The following is a 16,022-nucleotide window of genomic DNA, read 5'->3' on the forward strand; positions in this document are numbered from 1 at the left end:
TTTCTGCTTAGTTTTCATAAAGCTGACATATGAGCAGAACTGTAGTTTGAAACACAAACAATTACCAGTAGTTTATTGTTAGAAATAGCTACCAAATACTTTCTGAATGGTAATGAACCATCAAGCAAAAAAAATCCAAACTCCTAACATATTTTACTGAAAACTGGATTGTCTTCAGGCTAAGTAAAGAGACTTGGGAAGCATTGTTTTATAAAACACATGAACATGCTTCTAAAAACAAACAAACAAGTATTAACCACCCCCATGAAGAAAGAACTCACCATTCCTGGTGAATGAATTTAATACTGCCAGTGCACACGCATGGATGATAGAGGGGTTTCTCAGGAGTTCCTTCAGACCGACAGACTCTGCATATATCTGCTGACAAAAACATTCAGCTTATTACACTACTGCTCAAAGAATTCAAACTTAAAAGGCAAATTACACAATCCTAGAAATTTTGCCACTTAGCAAAATGAAGGGAGAATAAATTGTGAGAGGATGAAAGGCAGATTTCGTCTCATGCAAGATATGAAGACTGAGAGATCACCAAAAGAGGCAAAAAAACCTATCTGACTATATTCTAAAACTGCCCACACATGTTTTAGTTATATTTAAGATGTCTAGGAAATAGACACTGTAAAACTGTGAGGTGCTCTTGGCCTAAAACAAGTTAGCACTAAAAGCCCATAGAGATCTCTTCTGCCAGGCAAGCAGCAATAGAACAAGGGGACGTTGTTGGTTGCCTGGCAGAAGAGACAAACCCCACCTGGCTACAGCCTCCTTTCAGATAGTTGTAGGCAGCAGTGAGGTCGCCCTGAGCCTCCTCTTCTGCAGGCTGCACACCCCCAGCTCCCTCAGCCTCTCCTCACAGGGCTCTGCTCCAGGCCCCTCAACAGCTTTGTTGCCTTTCTCTGGACACCTTCCAGCACCTCAACATCTCTCTTGAATTGAGGAGCCCAGAACTGGACACAGCACTCCAGGGGTGACCTGAGCAGTGCTGAGCACAGGAGAACAATAACCTCCCTTGTCCTGCTGGCCACACTGGTCCTGATGCAGGCCAGGATGCCATTGGCTCTCTTGGCCACCTGGGCACACTGCTGGCTCATGTTCAACTGCTATCTACCTGTATCCCTGTATCCCTTTCTGCCTGGCTGCTCTCAGCCACTCTGTCCCCAGCCTGTAGTGCTGCTTGGGGTTGTTGTGGCCAAAGTGCAGAACCCTGGCCAGGTCCCTCTGCAGGGCTCTCCTACCCTCCAAAAGATAACACCTGCTTCTAGCTTGGTGTGATGTTTTGGGTGTTCCCTGCCTCCCCACACTTTGGAAATCACCCAGACTAGACTCAGCAGCTCTGGCAATTGAATGAAGCTTATATTTACAGCTTAGCACAATATACCAGCAGAGATTTACAGTATATACAGTTATAGACAGAAATAGACAAGGTAAAACAAGTAATTCAGAAACACAACAGCCCTCCCAGAAACCTGAGTCCCCAGCAGGGGCTCTCAGCCACCCTTCCACCTTTGCCCCACTCCTCTACCTTACCTCAGATATTGCCTTATGATTAAGGTAGCTTTGAGGGTCAGCCAGGGGGGTTAGGAAGCAGGTGAATTAGTCACACAGATGGTGGGTCAGGTTAGAGAGAGAGAAGTTCAGCCCAAAGCCCAGACAGCATCTGCGTTATCTGTGTTCTTGTTCTTATACATCTCAGCAAGCCTATGAGTGCCACAGACATCACCATTGTTTTCTTTTCACACTCTGTAATCTAATTCTTCTCACCTAAACATTCTAGCTAGCTTCAAACTAGCATACTTGGCAAACCTCTCCTTCCAAAGGGCAGATGCCTATTTTAATATCATTCAGATATCCAGAGCACTTAAACACGCATCAAATCAAGTACTTACTTGCTTATTGACAGACACATTATTATCTTCCCTTCACTCTTCCTTTTACTTCTATTAAATTGATATAAATCTTTTATTAAAATAAACATTTTAAAATTAGTATTTCCTCTTTTGTTATTTTCTATATCAAGCACTATTCAGCAAATCACAGTATCACAGTATCACCAAGGTTGGAAGAGACCTCACAGATCATCAAGTCCAACCCTTTACCACAGTGCCCAAGGCTAGACCATGGCACCAAGTGCCACATCCAACCTTGCCTTGAACTGCCCCAGGGACGACGACTCCACCACCCCCCCAGGCAGCCCATTCCAGTGCCCAATGACTCTCTCAGTGAAGAACTTTCTCCTCACCTCGAGCCGAAATTTCCCCTGGCGCAGCCTGAGGCTGTGTCCTCTTGTTCTGGAGCTGGCCACCTGAGAGAAGAGAGCAACCTCCCCCTGGCCACAACCACCCTTCAGGTAGTTGTAGACAGCAATAAGGTCACCCCTGAGCCTCCTCTTCTCCAGGCTAAACAACCCCAGCTCCCTCAGCCTCTCCTCGTAGGGCTGTGCTCGAAATGTGCAAGACCATAAAAGTTATTAGATGCATGTTAGAAAAATATCAACTTATAGCACTGATGTAACAATACTGAAAATCAGCACTTTGAATCTGAATCATTCATCTTCCTTTTTGCTTGAAATATCCAGAATGTAATGGTTTCCTTCAAAATTTCCAGAAGGTACCAAGCTTTAGTGTTTTTTCATAAAGAAGTCACAATATGACCTTATCTGTTGTTCACATGGTATTTAGAATAACTTCTACACATAAGAGATAAGAATTCAAGTGATTCTAAAGGAAATTCTGTCCATAAAAGATACCTGAATTCATGCATGCAGGCCAAACTTCTTCCCAAATTCTAGGGAATTAACAGAAACATCTTTCATACCAGATCAATGCTGCTACAAAGAGACAGAAAGAGTACTTCTGTCACAGCAATTTCAAGTAACTACATATTACTGAGCATGTCCAGAGAAGGGCGACGAGGCTGGGGAGAGGCCTTGAGCACAGCCCTACGAGGAGAGGCTGAGGGAGCTGGGATTGGTTAGCCTGGAGAAGAGGAGGCTCAGGGGAGACCTTATTGCTGTCTACAACTACCTGAGGGGAGGTTGTGGCCAGGAGGAGGTTGCTCTCTTCTCTCAGGTGGCCAGCACCAGAACAAGAGGACACAGCCTCAGGCTGCACCAGGGGAAATTTAGGCTGGAGGTGAGGAGAAAGTTCTTCCCTGAGAGCGTCATTGGACACTGGAATGGGCTGCCCGGGGAGGTGGTGGAGTCGCCGTCCCTGGAGCTGTTCAAGGCAGGATTGGACGTGGCACTTGGTGCCATGGTCTGGCCTTGAGCTCTGTGGTAAAGGGTTGGACTTGATGATCTAGGAGGTCTCTTCCGACCTTGGTGATACTGTGATGTTAAGAGCCCCTGGTTTCTCTGCCAACAAGAACAACCAGAATTGCTACTTCACCTAACAAATGATTCGTTTATCATAGAGACTGTTTCTAGATGGCTGCACTAGACAGGTCTCTTAACTGAGAGGCACTAGCTGTGGCATGCTCACCCTCCTCCAGCATTCTTTCTATCACAACTATTTCACTGCACTAAGTTGAGAATTTCGTACACTGAATCAAGTGACAGATGTGAAAGGGCTGCTTTAAGAATGCTCTCTGGCATGAAAGAAAGCAAATTAAAAGCACACTGTTCTCTGCAAGACCCCTATAGCTCTCTGAACCCAGTCATTAATGGTTTATTGGTTTCCAAAGCAGACCCTTCACTTACTCTGAAGAATACTGGAGAAAAAGTATAATCTGCTTTACTGAAAGCAAATTAATTCTTTATTTGGAAAAGGATTTCCTCTGCTGGATTATTAAGTAAGTTAAACCTAAATTTTATCTTTCCAAAGGTTAGAAGAATTTATAGATATTCCTACTTGCTTTACAAATCCAAATAAACATGAGTTTAACAATCTGGACTGCTGAAACAGCCAATAACATCACATAGGTTAAATCCATCAAGGGTCAACCTGTAAAGCTATCTTCTGACTTAACTCTCAGCGTCAGAGGGAATTCAGCTGCGTAACAGATACTGTTTTTCTATTTGCACACACACTTTGTATCCTGTTGCTTTTGCATGAGTTCTGGAAAGAATTGGTATTATAGTTCTTGTGTTCCCTCAGATGATGATTCTCTGCTTATTATTTCTCTAACTGAATCTTCATCACTGTGATATGTAAAAGCAAAGATGCTATTTAGCAATAAATTGATTTACCTAGAAAGAAACAGAAGCATCTCTCATCAGTAAAATTTGGTTATTTGCTGCTTTCACAGAGAAGCAACTCCCACATTGAGAAACTCAGAAGCTGTCACTTCGGTCTGACTGCTATTACCCTAACTGCCTGTCTTATCTGAGCTCTCACAATTAAGTTTTCTAGCTTCACAACACAATTCAGTCAAGCAAGAAACAGAATGGCTACAATACTATCAGTGGACTACTAGAAAAGTCCATCTGAGGCTTTGCAGCAGAAGTTCAGGCACAAAATAACATTACTGTGTGGATTTGTGCTTCATTAAAGCACCAAGAGAGTCTTTTCAGCTACTGGTGTTTAAAGCTTTCTAATCTTGGGAAGTGTTTTCTGTGTTCTAGCAAGTGTTATGAAATTTTAGCAGTTGAAATTGAAGTTTAAGAACTTAGAACTTGCAACATTCCAGTGGCATTTATGAAAAAATTAGTATATGGGCAAGTTACTTTTATCCTGCTGCTCAAGAGCTGCTGAGAGGAGCACTGAGAAGACTACAATACAATATTTAAGGCTACAGGCGTTTGCCTGTCTATATATAACAGCAAAGTCCAAATTTCAAGTGCAAAATTCAACAAAAAGGTTTAGCTAAAGGAGACAATGCCTGAAGATGTAGTAGATACTTCTTTCTCCTCCTGATCAAGCCATGGTATAGTTGATTGGGTAGGGATGGGTGCTAGGTTGGACTGGATGATTTTGGAGGTATCTTCCAACCTGATTGATTCTATGATTCTGAAAGGAAGTTGCAGCCAGGTGGGGGTTGGTGCATTCTGCCATGCAACCAGCAACAGAACAAGGGGACACAGTCTCAAGTTGTGCCAGGAGAGGTCTGGGATGGATGTTAGGAGGAAGTTGTTGACAGAGAGAGTGACTGGCATCGGAATGGGCTGCCCAGGGAGGTGGTGCAGTTGCCATCCCTGGAGGTGTTCATGAAAAGTGGCATGGTCTGGTTGACTGGATAGGGCTGGGTGCTAAGTTGGACTGGATGATCTTGGAGGTCTCTTCCAGCCTGGTTGATTCTACGATTCTAGAGACTGGATAATCTCTCTGCTGACTTAAGTCCTGCAAAAGGTATGATCAAAGTTTACTGCTGCTAATAGTCTGCAACATATTATCAACTACTCTGTCTGAACTAAACCCACTGAGACAGATTTACCACCTCCTGAGGTTGAGGGAAAGCAGCTCGTCATTTCCACAGACACACTTCATGATTTGCAGTAGTTCAGGTTTTCAGAGCAACCAGAGGCCAAGCAATAAAAGTCTCACTCTGTTAATTTCAGCTGTTTAAGTAACTGCTGATTTACAGAGGCATGACAGTGTTGCAGCAAACAGTGCTAATAAAGTTTCACAGATATTTTGGTAAACCATTGGTGTTCACAAGTACTAAAGATGTCTACAGCATAACTCAAGGGCTACTCTACAAAGGTGCTCTTGTTTTATTTGGTCTGTAATGTTTTTTTTCCCAGCTTTTTCCTTTTTGATTCTTCCAAGGTGGAAAAGCAAGGGCCACTAGATAAACAGCTAAGTTTGAAATGATGCCAAAGTTGCAAAAACATAGAACATTTTGCTTGCAACTATCTCACTACTGCAATATACATTTGTAGTTATTGTTTAAGATAACAAAGAAATACTGCAAGAAACATAGCACAACATATGTCCCCTAAGAAAATCACCCAGACTAGACTCAGCAGCTCTGGAAAATTGCATGAAGCTTTCTATTTACAGCTTAGCACAATAGACAAGCAGAGATTGACAATACATGCAGAAACAGACAAGTTAAAAAGGTAATACAGAAACACAGCAGCCCTCCCAGAAACCAGAGGCCCCAGGAGGGGCTCCCAACCACCCTACCACCTTCTCCCCACTTCTCTACCTTACCCCAGACTTTGCCTTATGCTCAAGGTAGTTTGGAGGTTCAGCCAGAGGGGTTAGGAAGCAGAAGGATTAATCACACAGATGACAGGTTAGGTTAGAGAAATTCATGCAGCCCCAGAAACAGAGAGAAACTTCCTTATCTATGTTTATGTTCTTGTTCTTATCCATCTCGGCAAGCCTATGAGTACAGCAGACATCACCATTGTTTCCTTTTCACAGCCTACCATCTAATTCTTCTCACCAAAATATCCCAGCTAGGCTTAAACCAGCACAAATATGAAGTCCTGGTTTAGGCATTATCAGTTTGAACCCTACTGCTCCTCAACACCCTTTGAGCACAGCAAAAGTGCTAACAAAACATACCCACATCTGACCTCAAGCAAATAGTCTTAAAAATCATAGAATCAAGCAAGTTGGAAGAGACCTCCAAGATCATCCAGTCCAACCTAGCACTCAGCCCTATCCAGTCAACCAGACCATGGCACTAAGTGCCTCAGCCAGTCTGTTCTTGAACACCTCCAGGGACGGTGACTCCACCATCTCCCTGGGCAGCCCATTCCAATGCCAATCACTCTCTATGACAACAACTTCCTCCGAACATCCAGCCTAGACCTCCCCCACCACAACTTGAGACTGTGTCCCCTTCTTCTGTTGCTGCTTGCCTGGCAGAAGAGCCCAACCCCACCTGGCTACAGCCTCCCTTCGGGGAGCTGCAGACAGCAATGAGCTCTGCCCTGAGCCTTCTCTTCTCCAGGCTGCACACCCCCAGCTCCCTCAGCCTCTCCTCATAGGCTTTGTGTTCCAGGCCCCTCACCAGCTTTGTTGCCCTTCTCTCAACACCTTCCAGCACCTCAACATCTCTCTTGAATTGAGGAGCCCAGAACTGGACACAGCACTCAAGGTGTGGCCTGACCAGTGCTGAGTACAAGGGAAGAATAACCTCCCTTGTCCTGCTGGCCACACTGCTCCTGATGCAGGCCATGAAAATCACACATTTACAAAACAAAAATGAGAGAAGTTACCACCTATTAGTCTCCTGAAGAAACAAAAAAGCTCAGCTCCGGCATCGTTCCGCAATTCCCTATTTTCAGACGGATTTTCCCGAAAACACAAAGGGAAGCTTGCAGAAGGAGCGGCAGCAGCAGCAGCTGCTACCTCTACTCAACTCAGCATGTGAATTGAAAAGTCTCTAGGTTACGGGGCAGGTAGGACAGCTTCCTCCAGCCAGGAGCAGACCGGATCCGGGACAGCCTTCGCACGACTCCGAGTCCCCTCCTCACGGCCTCTGACGTTGCTTCAGTGTACGAGCGCCCGAGTTTCCTTTCACAGAAACTCTAATTCGGCCCCTCGCTCCCCGCATCGCAAAGCCCCAGGCGGAAAAGACCGCAGCCAGAGGCACCCTCCCGCGGTCCCCGCTGCCGAGGCGACCAGGCCGAGCCCCGGTAAGGGCCGGTCCTGCGCCGGGGTGTTACCGCAGCGCCGCCCTCCCCTTCCCTCCCCGCCCCCGGCAGCTCTGGGCTCCCAGCGGCCGCGGTTATGTAAGGGGCACCCGCGTGCGAACCGGGAGCGTGTGAGCCACCCCGCAAACCTCCCCCGCCCCCGCGGGCCACCGGCCCCAGCCAAAGGACAGGGCCGAGGAGGAGGGGGGGCACCGGCGCGGGCACACAGTCCCGGCACGCGAAGCTCCTCCGTGCGTGAACAGCACCCGGCCCGCCAGGTGGCCACTGGCCCAGGAACGCTCTCCCCTTGCTGCGAGACAACACGGACCGAGCCGCCGGCTGAGGCGAGGGAAGGGACGCGAGGGGTAGCGGAGGGCGCGGGGTGAGCACAGTACCTTCCTCGGCGGTCTCCATCTTGCCTGGCTGACGCAGCGCCGGTCGGGCTGGTGGTGTGACCGCGGGGGCGGGGCCGCGGCAGCGAGCAGGGCGAGCAGCGGAGAGGCTGCCCCGCGCTGGCGGGGCTAGAGCGCCGCTGCCGCCGCCGCGGGCGCCGCCTGCAGGCGTGGCGGGGTCGGGAGGTTGGCATGCGAGGCTGTGCGGGCTTACGCCGTGCGAGGCTTACGCCGTGCAGCGCCGGGGTGGCGTGTCGGCTGTCGGCAGCATCCCCGAGCGTAGTTTCTACCTGCCTGCCCCTCTCCGGCAGCTCCTGATCCTGTTGGTGTGGGCGGGAGCGAGCCGAAGGGCAGTCAGGACGTCAAAGGGCGAGCGGGAGGGAGCGGTTGGTGGCCATGGAAACGCAGGCCGCGGTGGAGCGAAGGGTTCGAGCTGTGCCGGGAGGTCATGGAAGTCAGACAAAATACAGCTAAATCCGATTCTAAATTCTACCCCACCGCGTAGAGAAACCCCGCGTTCATACTCGGAAGCCGGGCAAGCTTTCAGGAGTGCCAGCGTTCATAGAATCATAGAATCAACCAGGTTGGAAGAGACCTCCAAGATCATCCAGTCCAACCTAGCACCCAGCCCCATCCAATCAACCAGACCATGGCACTAAGTGCCTCATCCAGGCTTTTCTTGAACACCCCCAGGGACGGTGCCTCCACCACCTCCCTGGGCAGCCCATTCCAATGCCAATCACTCTCTCTGTGAAGAACTTCTTCCTAACATCCAGCCTATACCTACCCTGGCACAACTTGAGACTGTGTCCCCTTGTTCTATTGCTGGTTGCCTGGGAGAAGAGGCCACCCCCCACCTGGCTACAATGCCCCTTCAGGCAGTTGTAGACAGTAATAAGATCACCCCTGAGCCTCCTCTTCTCCAGGCTAAACATCCCCAGCTCCCTCAGCCTCTCCTCATAGGATTTGTGCTCCAGGCCCCTCACCAGCTTTGTTGCCCTTCTCTGGACATGCTCCAGCACCCCAACATCTTTCTTGAATTGAGGAGCCCAGAACTGGACACAGCACTCAAGGTGTGGCCTGAGCAGTGCTGAGTACAGGGGAAGAATAACCTCCCTTGTCCTAGCGTTTGAGGGATCTGGAGTGTGTGTTCCATGGGTTTAATGGCAGCCCTGGAAACAGCCTTCCCTGAGGTGGGCTCTGCTTCCAAAGCCCTTCTCCTTCCTGAGACCCAAACTTCCAACAGGATCTACAGTAACACACAAGGTGATCCGTTTTAGCTTAAGCATTTGTTTTCAGGCCTTGCTGGCCTAAGCAGCTGACGCAACACGATGTGTCAAAACTTTGTGCTGTTCAGAGAAAGTGATCAGATGGTTTCTGGTAAGTTTTCAAGAGCCATTTTAAGGAAAGAAATAGCGGTTTTGATCTAGGGAAAAGGGATAGAGAATATAGAGTAGGCACCTGGTTAAGTCATGAACTGTGTGAGCACTGCTAGAAAGCATCATCAATCTGATAAACACAAAGGAGAGGAGCTAAGCTTGAGAGGGTCTTGAAACACCCTGCTGGAGAAGAGGAATATTCAAAGATGAGAGCATCGGAGACTCCAGCCAAGAATGTGACCCACAAGTGATGCCACATGGATGAAAGGTAGAGAGGTCAGACTGAGGAGGACGTCAGCCTTCCTCCCAAAGACCCCAAAAGGCGACCACCAGGTGGCAACGAGCATGCATGAAGAGGTGGGGCAGCATGGAAATGAGCTCCAGGAACTGATTGCAATAACTCTTCCTATTCCCAGAACTAACTGTAATAACCCTGCCCCTGTACTGAATATGTATGAGTTTGTAGCATAAACATTTCACCTGAACAAGGCAAAGGGAGGATGACCTCCCCTTGTCACCCAGCACTGATTAAACAGACCTTACCTGGTAACACTTTGGGTGTTGGGAGGTCTCCTTTCCCCCACGTCAACCACTGCTGCAAGACCTCAGAGGCACAGAGAAAGTTAACTACACTTTTCCTGTACAAATTATTTGGAGACTGCTGGTCTGAAGTGCTCAGGATTCATCTAAGGGCAGTGTGCTAGTTTGAGCCTGGCTGGGATATTTTAGTGAGAAGAATTAGATGACAGGCTGTGAAAAGGAAACAGTGGTGATGTCTGCTGCACTCATAGGCTTGCTGAGATGTATAAGAACAAGAACATAAATATAGGTAGGGGAGTTGCTCTCTGGCTCTGGCTTCAGGTACTTCTCTCCCTAACTTTCTAACTAATCTGTAAATCAATGTATTTTACTAAAGGGAAAGGAAAATCCATGCTGGTGGGATGCATGTGCTATTTTATTTTCCCACTGTGGCAGTTATTGTAACTCCTCTGGTTCATCAGTGAGTCATAGCAATTTTCATCTCTGTTTACCATATGATGCTTTGTGTCCAACCAGTCACCAAATCCTTTGCATTAAGCCTTTGTCCATCTTGTCAGCAATAAAGTGAATGGACTTAAAGTTGCAGAGGTGACACATGCCCAAGTGTGATGGTTTGGGAGTTACCTGCCCCCACACTTAAGAAAATCACCCAGACTAGACTCAGCTGGCTGGAAATTAAAGAATGAAGCCATATTCACAGCTTAGCACAGTATACAAGCAGATATACACAAATATATACAGTCATATACAAGTCAAAAGTAATACAGAAACACAACACCCCTCCCAGAAACCATTAGAGTCCCTGGGAGGGCTCCTGACCCTATCCCACCCTTGCCTCTCCCTCTTTCCTTCCCTTCAGATATAACCAGATCAACCCATGTATATCTTGCATGATAAATCTGGAGATCTGAGGTGAGATGTCAAAAAAAGACAAGGAGGTTAGAGGAAAAAGGGATTAGGTGGATTAGAGAGTTAAGGCAGAGGCAGCCACAGAGACCAGACCACTAGAAAGAAGGCACAGCCAGAAGGGAGAGCTGAGCAATGTGTGAGAAGTGACTCTTCTCTGTATTTTAACTAGTTGTGTTTCTCAGCAGAAGAATGGGTGATATAGGGCACATGTTGGGTTTTTTCCTTTCTTCTCACAGCTAAGGATTTAATTTCTCTCAGTCAAATATTTCAGTTAGCCTCAAACCAGCACACCCCGGGACAGTGACAGAGGAAAGATGGAAATTTTACAGACCGAAACCCAAATCACAGAAGATTATGACAAAGAAAAGGCCTTTTTAGAGGGTGTGGGAGGAGAATCTTTTGAACATAGGTTTATTTTGCTAAAACATTTTGGGTTTGTACCATTTACATGCTTAGAAAAAATAATTTTTGTTAAGTTTCCTTAAGAGAATGAAAAATATTGCAAAAAATAGAACTGTCCAGCGTTTGTACTCTGACACTGAAGTATGTGCACTGAGCAAAGTCTATAGTTGAGTCCAGATTTTCTGCTAGTGGCAGCAAGTCCAAATGATTTCTTCAACTCCAAATGGCTGTCTGGGTCTATTTTTTAAACTTTAGCTTGATTTTTGTTTGTTTGTTTTTTATCTGATGGTGGCTCTTCTACAAAGGACTGTAATTCTAGTGGCTTCAGTCTGTAAAATAATTGACTTCATTTGGTCCAATAAAGCTTTGAATAGTTTACCTTGGTTTGTGGCTTGCTCTCCCTGCCCCACTGTGGCTTGTCACTTCTTTCAAGAGAGATGTGCTTTGAAAACTCCTGGATTTTAGTTTAGGGGTAGGTTCTGCCCTCCTTAGGTCTTTCATCCTGTGAATGATTCCACTGACTTCCTCCACAATAGAGTCATATCAGTGATGAAAGTCAAGGTTTTCCCCTTATTTCTGCTGGAGCAATGCAGTGTCGTGACAGGATCCAGAGAGATTGTGGAGTCTCCTTCTCCGGAGACTTTCACAGACCACAGAATCACAGAATTAACCAGGTTGGAAAAGACCTTTGAGATCATTGAGTCCAACCTATCACCTAAACATTCTAATTAACTAAAACCTGGCACTAAGTGCCTAATCCAGCCTCCTTTTAAATACTTCCAGGGATGGTGATGCCACCACCTCCCTGGGCAGCCCATTCCCATGCCAATCACTCTCTCTGCCAACAACTTCTTCCTAACATCCAGCCTAGACCTACCCCGGCACAACTTGAGACTGTGTCCCCTTGTTCTGTTGCTGCTTGCCTGGCAGAAGAGACCAACCCCACCTGGCTACAGCCTCCCTTCAGGGAGTTGTAGACAGCAATGAGGTCTCCCTGAGCCTCCTCTTCTGCAGGCTGCACACCACCAGCTCCCTCAGCCTCTCCTCACAGGGCTCTGCTCCAGGCCCCTCACCAGCCTCGGTGCCCTTCTCTTCAAGATCTAGCTGGATGTGTTCCTGTGCGACCTGCACCAGATTCTCTGGTCCTGCTGTGGCAGGGTGTTGCAGTCTGTGCTACTTGTACACCTGCTTGCTGCGGTCTCTTCTTCCTGAGAACTGGGGTAAGGTTGAGTGTCCTGTGACCCTGTGATTTCCATTGTTTCTCCCATTTTAAAAATAACTTCATGAAAATATTTCCCTTGCATTACCAGAGTTAGTTTGAAAGCTCAGAGCATTGGAAAAGCCAAACAGCAAAAACTTCTGCTTGTCAGTTTACAGGAAGACTGGGGAGGGACTATTTACAAGGTCTTGTAATGACAGGACAAGGGCATTGGGGTCACCAGAATGCTGGGTGCTCAAAGGCTCTGCAGGAGACCAGAAAGACATGAGCCCATACCAGTATGATACATAGAAACTCAATCCATCAGATACAGGCTGGGGTCAGAGTGGCTGAGAGCAGTCAAACAGAAAGGGATCTGGGGGTGCTAATTGATTCCCACCTGAACATGAGCCAACAGTGTGCCCAGGTGGCCAAGAGAGCCAGTGGCATCCTGGCCTGCATCAGGAATGGTGTGGCCAGCAGGAGCAGGGAGGTCATTCTGCCCCTGTACTCTGCACTGCTGAGACCACACCTTGAGCACTGTGTTCAGTTCTGGGCCCCCCAGTTTAGGAGGGACATTGAGATGCTTGAGCGTGTCCAGAGAAGGGCAACGAGGCTGGGGAGAGGCCTTGAGCACAGCCCTACGAGGAGAGGCTGAGGGAGCTGGGATTGGTTAGCCTGGAGAAGAGGAGGCTCAGGGGAGACCTCATTGCTGTCTACAGCTACCTGAGGGGAGGTTGTGGCCAGGAGGAGGTTGCTCTCTTCTCTCAGGTGGCCAGCACCAGAACAAGAGGACCCAGCCTCAAGCTGTGCCAGGGGAAATTTAGGCTGGAGGTGAGGAGAAAATTCTTCCCTGAGAGAGTCATTGGACACTGGAATGGGCTGCCCGGGGAGGTGGTGGAGTCGCCGTCCCTGGAGCTGTTCAAGGCAGGACTGGACGTGGCACTTGGTGCCATGGTCTGGCCCTGAGCTGTGTGGTAAAGGTTTGGACTTGATGATCTGTGAGGTCTCTTCCAACCTTGGTGATACTGTGATACTGTGATACTGTGATCTATTGAAGCTAAGAGTGATGATTATATTGTGGATTCAGTACAAGGCCATGGACTTTTGATAGGCTCCATCATCAGCTATTCCCAGGGCTGACCAGCCTGCCCCCCTTCAAGGCCCCCTCACACAGCTAGCTACAGACAACAACTAACTTTCTCAGCTAGCTCTGCTAGCCTCCCCAAAGCCACTTTTCTGCAGCTGTGCCTCCTTTTCAGAATGACCTAACGTTACCCTGCCTACTCTCCTTATTTCAGACTACTCCAATCTGCTCAAACCCTGACACAAGGGGTAATGGATTTAAACTGGCAGAGGGGAGATTTAGACTAGACTTTAGGAGGAAGTTCTTTACAGTGAGGGTGGTGAGACACTGGAATGGGTTACCCAAGGAGGTTGTGGCTGCTTCCTCTCTGGAGGTGTTTAAGGCCAGCTTGGATGAGGCCTTGAGCAACCTGCTCTAGTGGAAGGTGTACCTGCCTATGGTGGGGGGTTGGAGCTGGATGATCCTTGAGATCCCTTCCAACCTGGACCATTCTATGATTCTTAATTATTTGTTTGTCGTTTTGGTTTTTAACCAGTTCTGGCCTAGCTCTTTTCCTCATCTCTCTGCCTGACTCCCACCACAGCAATGGTTGCACTGGTTGTGAACAGCAAATTACAGACATGTGAAAAGCTTTGTGGGTTATCTTAGGGAAAACCAAATGAATGTCAGTTTATCTTAAAAAACAAATCAGGTTTGAACACATATCTCGTTTCTGAACAGCTGATGCAGCACTGCTAGGGAGCTGTAGATCTTCCAGAGCCTGAGAAAACCTCCTAGAGCAGGCACTCTGGTATGTAGCTCAAATGATGGCTTACAGAAGATTTGCCTGCCACAAGCAGGAAGCCCAAAGGTCTGTGGACTGGCAAAGCACCTGTGTGCTGCAGGAGCAGGCCTTTGGAGAAATTGTTTCGTGGTGAGTACCCATTCTGTCACCACATCTCATAAAGCTGCCCCTAACCAGCAGGTAGCAGCTGTGTCAGCACATTCCTGGCATGAAGGTGGAGAGAAGTGGTCTCCAATGTGCTGTGTATGCAATAATTACTGCTGCACTGCAAGTATGGCCCAAGCTGATTCACTGATGCAAAGTACTGACTCTGAAGCCCCAGTATTGTGTTTTCTTTCATCTTACCAAACCTAGGCTATGATTAGTAGCTACCTGAGGAATCAGATTTCCTGAATGAAAATGGGACTTGTGATTCATGTAGTGTACACCTGCTGTGTGTTAAGAAATGCACAGCAATCCTGCACCAAACATAAGTCCAGGGATGGACATGGCTCAGTACTATTAGACATGATACAGGCTACAGATTGATTTACTTTGGGAAGTGTTTCTAAGGACATGCTTGGCTATGCACTGGTGTTTGTTCTGTGGATCATTAACATTTAAACCAAGAAAGGAACTATGCTCAGTATAGCTTTCACTGAGCTAATCTAAAACACCTAATCTGAAATGCTGTTACAGGAGAAATCACTGTTAGGTTTCCCTGAGAAGAAACTCAAGGCTGTATATATATGTCTAGATTTCAAGAAGCTTGGTAATTCTTACATGATTGACATATCCACATACTGCCCAGAGAGGTGGTGGAGTTGCCATCCCTAGAGGTGTTCAAGCAAAGCCTGGATGAGGCACTTAGTGCTATGGTCTAGTTGATTGGCCAGGGCTGGGTGCTAGGTTGGACTGGGTGATCCTGGAGGTCTCTTCCAATATGGTTGATTCTATGATTGAAGAAGTGTTTGTGGAGCTTCCTGACTCCAAAGGTCATTGCCAGACCACTCTCCACCATCTTTAGTAAGTCATGGCAAAAAGGAGAGGTGCCTGGGGACTGGAGGAAGGCAAATGTCAACCCAATCTTCAAAAAGGGTAAGAAGGCAGACCCAGGTAACTATAGACTTGTCAGACTCACCTCCATTTCTGGAAAGATAATGGAACAACTTATTCTCTGCCCTGTCCTAAGGCATATCAAGGACAAGGGGGTCATTAGGAGCAGTCAGCATGGTTTTACCAAGGGGAAGTCATGTTTGACCAACCTGAGAGCCTTTTATGAGGACATAACCAGGTGGATAGATGATGGTAGAGCAGTGGTTTATCTCAATTTCAGTAAAGCATTTGGCACCACAGCATCCTTCTGGCTAAACTGAGGCAGTGTGGTCTGGATGATCAGGTAGTGAGGTGGATTGGGAACTGGTTGAAGGGAAGAAGTCACAGAGTTGTGGTCAATGGAGTCTAGTCGGAGGCCTGTAACTAGTGGAGTCCCTCAGGGGTCAGTACTGGGACCAGTTCTATTCAATATATTCATCAAAGACCTGGATGAGAGTATAGAGTGCACTGTCAGCAAGTTTGCTGATGACACCAAACTGGGTGGAGTGGCTGCCACAGCAGAAGGCTGTGCTGCCATTCAGAGAGACTTGGACAGGCTGGAGGGTTGGGTGGGGTGAAACTGAATGAAATTCAAGGGCAAGTGTAGAGTCTTGCACCTGGAAAAGAACAACCCCATGGACCAGTATAGGTTGGGGAATGACCTGCTGGAGAGCAGTGAAGGGGAAAAGGATCTGGGGGTCCTCATGGATG

At 47.5% G+C, this 16,022-nt stretch overlaps 2 protein-coding genes across 4 annotated transcripts in view; one reads left to right on the forward strand and one right to left on the reverse strand.

Annotated features, from left to right (window-relative positions):
- The window catches only part of MARCHF6 (membrane associated ring-CH-type finger 6), a 64,012-nt gene extending 56,004 nt beyond the window's left edge, over window positions 1-8,008 (reverse strand). Inside the window, exons 1-2 of one of the 2 annotated variants that reach the window (XM_064160799.1) lie at window positions 7,942-8,008; window positions 282-378 (exon numbers count right to left, since the gene is read on the reverse strand). In XM_064160799.1, coding sequence (XP_064016869.1) covers window positions 282-378; window positions 7,942-7,960 — 116 coding nt within the window. In that variant the 5' untranslated portion in view covers window positions 7,961-8,008. Of the gene's footprint in view, window positions 1-281; window positions 382-7,941 lie in introns of both variants that reach the window. The other variant, XM_064160798.1, reaches the window with a different exon arrangement.
- LOC135184753 (carboxymethylenebutenolidase homolog) overlaps window positions 7,624-16,022 on the forward strand; it is a 45,725-nt gene continuing 37,326 nt past the window's right edge. For both annotated transcript variants that reach the window (XM_064160800.1, XM_064160801.1), the window contains exon 1: window positions 7,624-7,928. The gene's annotated coding sequence lies outside the window, so the exon portion shown is untranslated. The remainder of the gene's footprint in view (window positions 7,929-16,022) is intronic.

Source organism: Pogoniulus pusillus, chromosome 21 (genome assembly GCF_015220805.1).
Source record: "Pogoniulus pusillus isolate bPogPus1 chromosome 21, bPogPus1.pri, whole genome shotgun sequence".
Classification (NCBI taxonomy): domain Eukaryota; kingdom Metazoa; phylum Chordata; class Aves; order Piciformes; family Lybiidae; genus Pogoniulus; species Pogoniulus pusillus.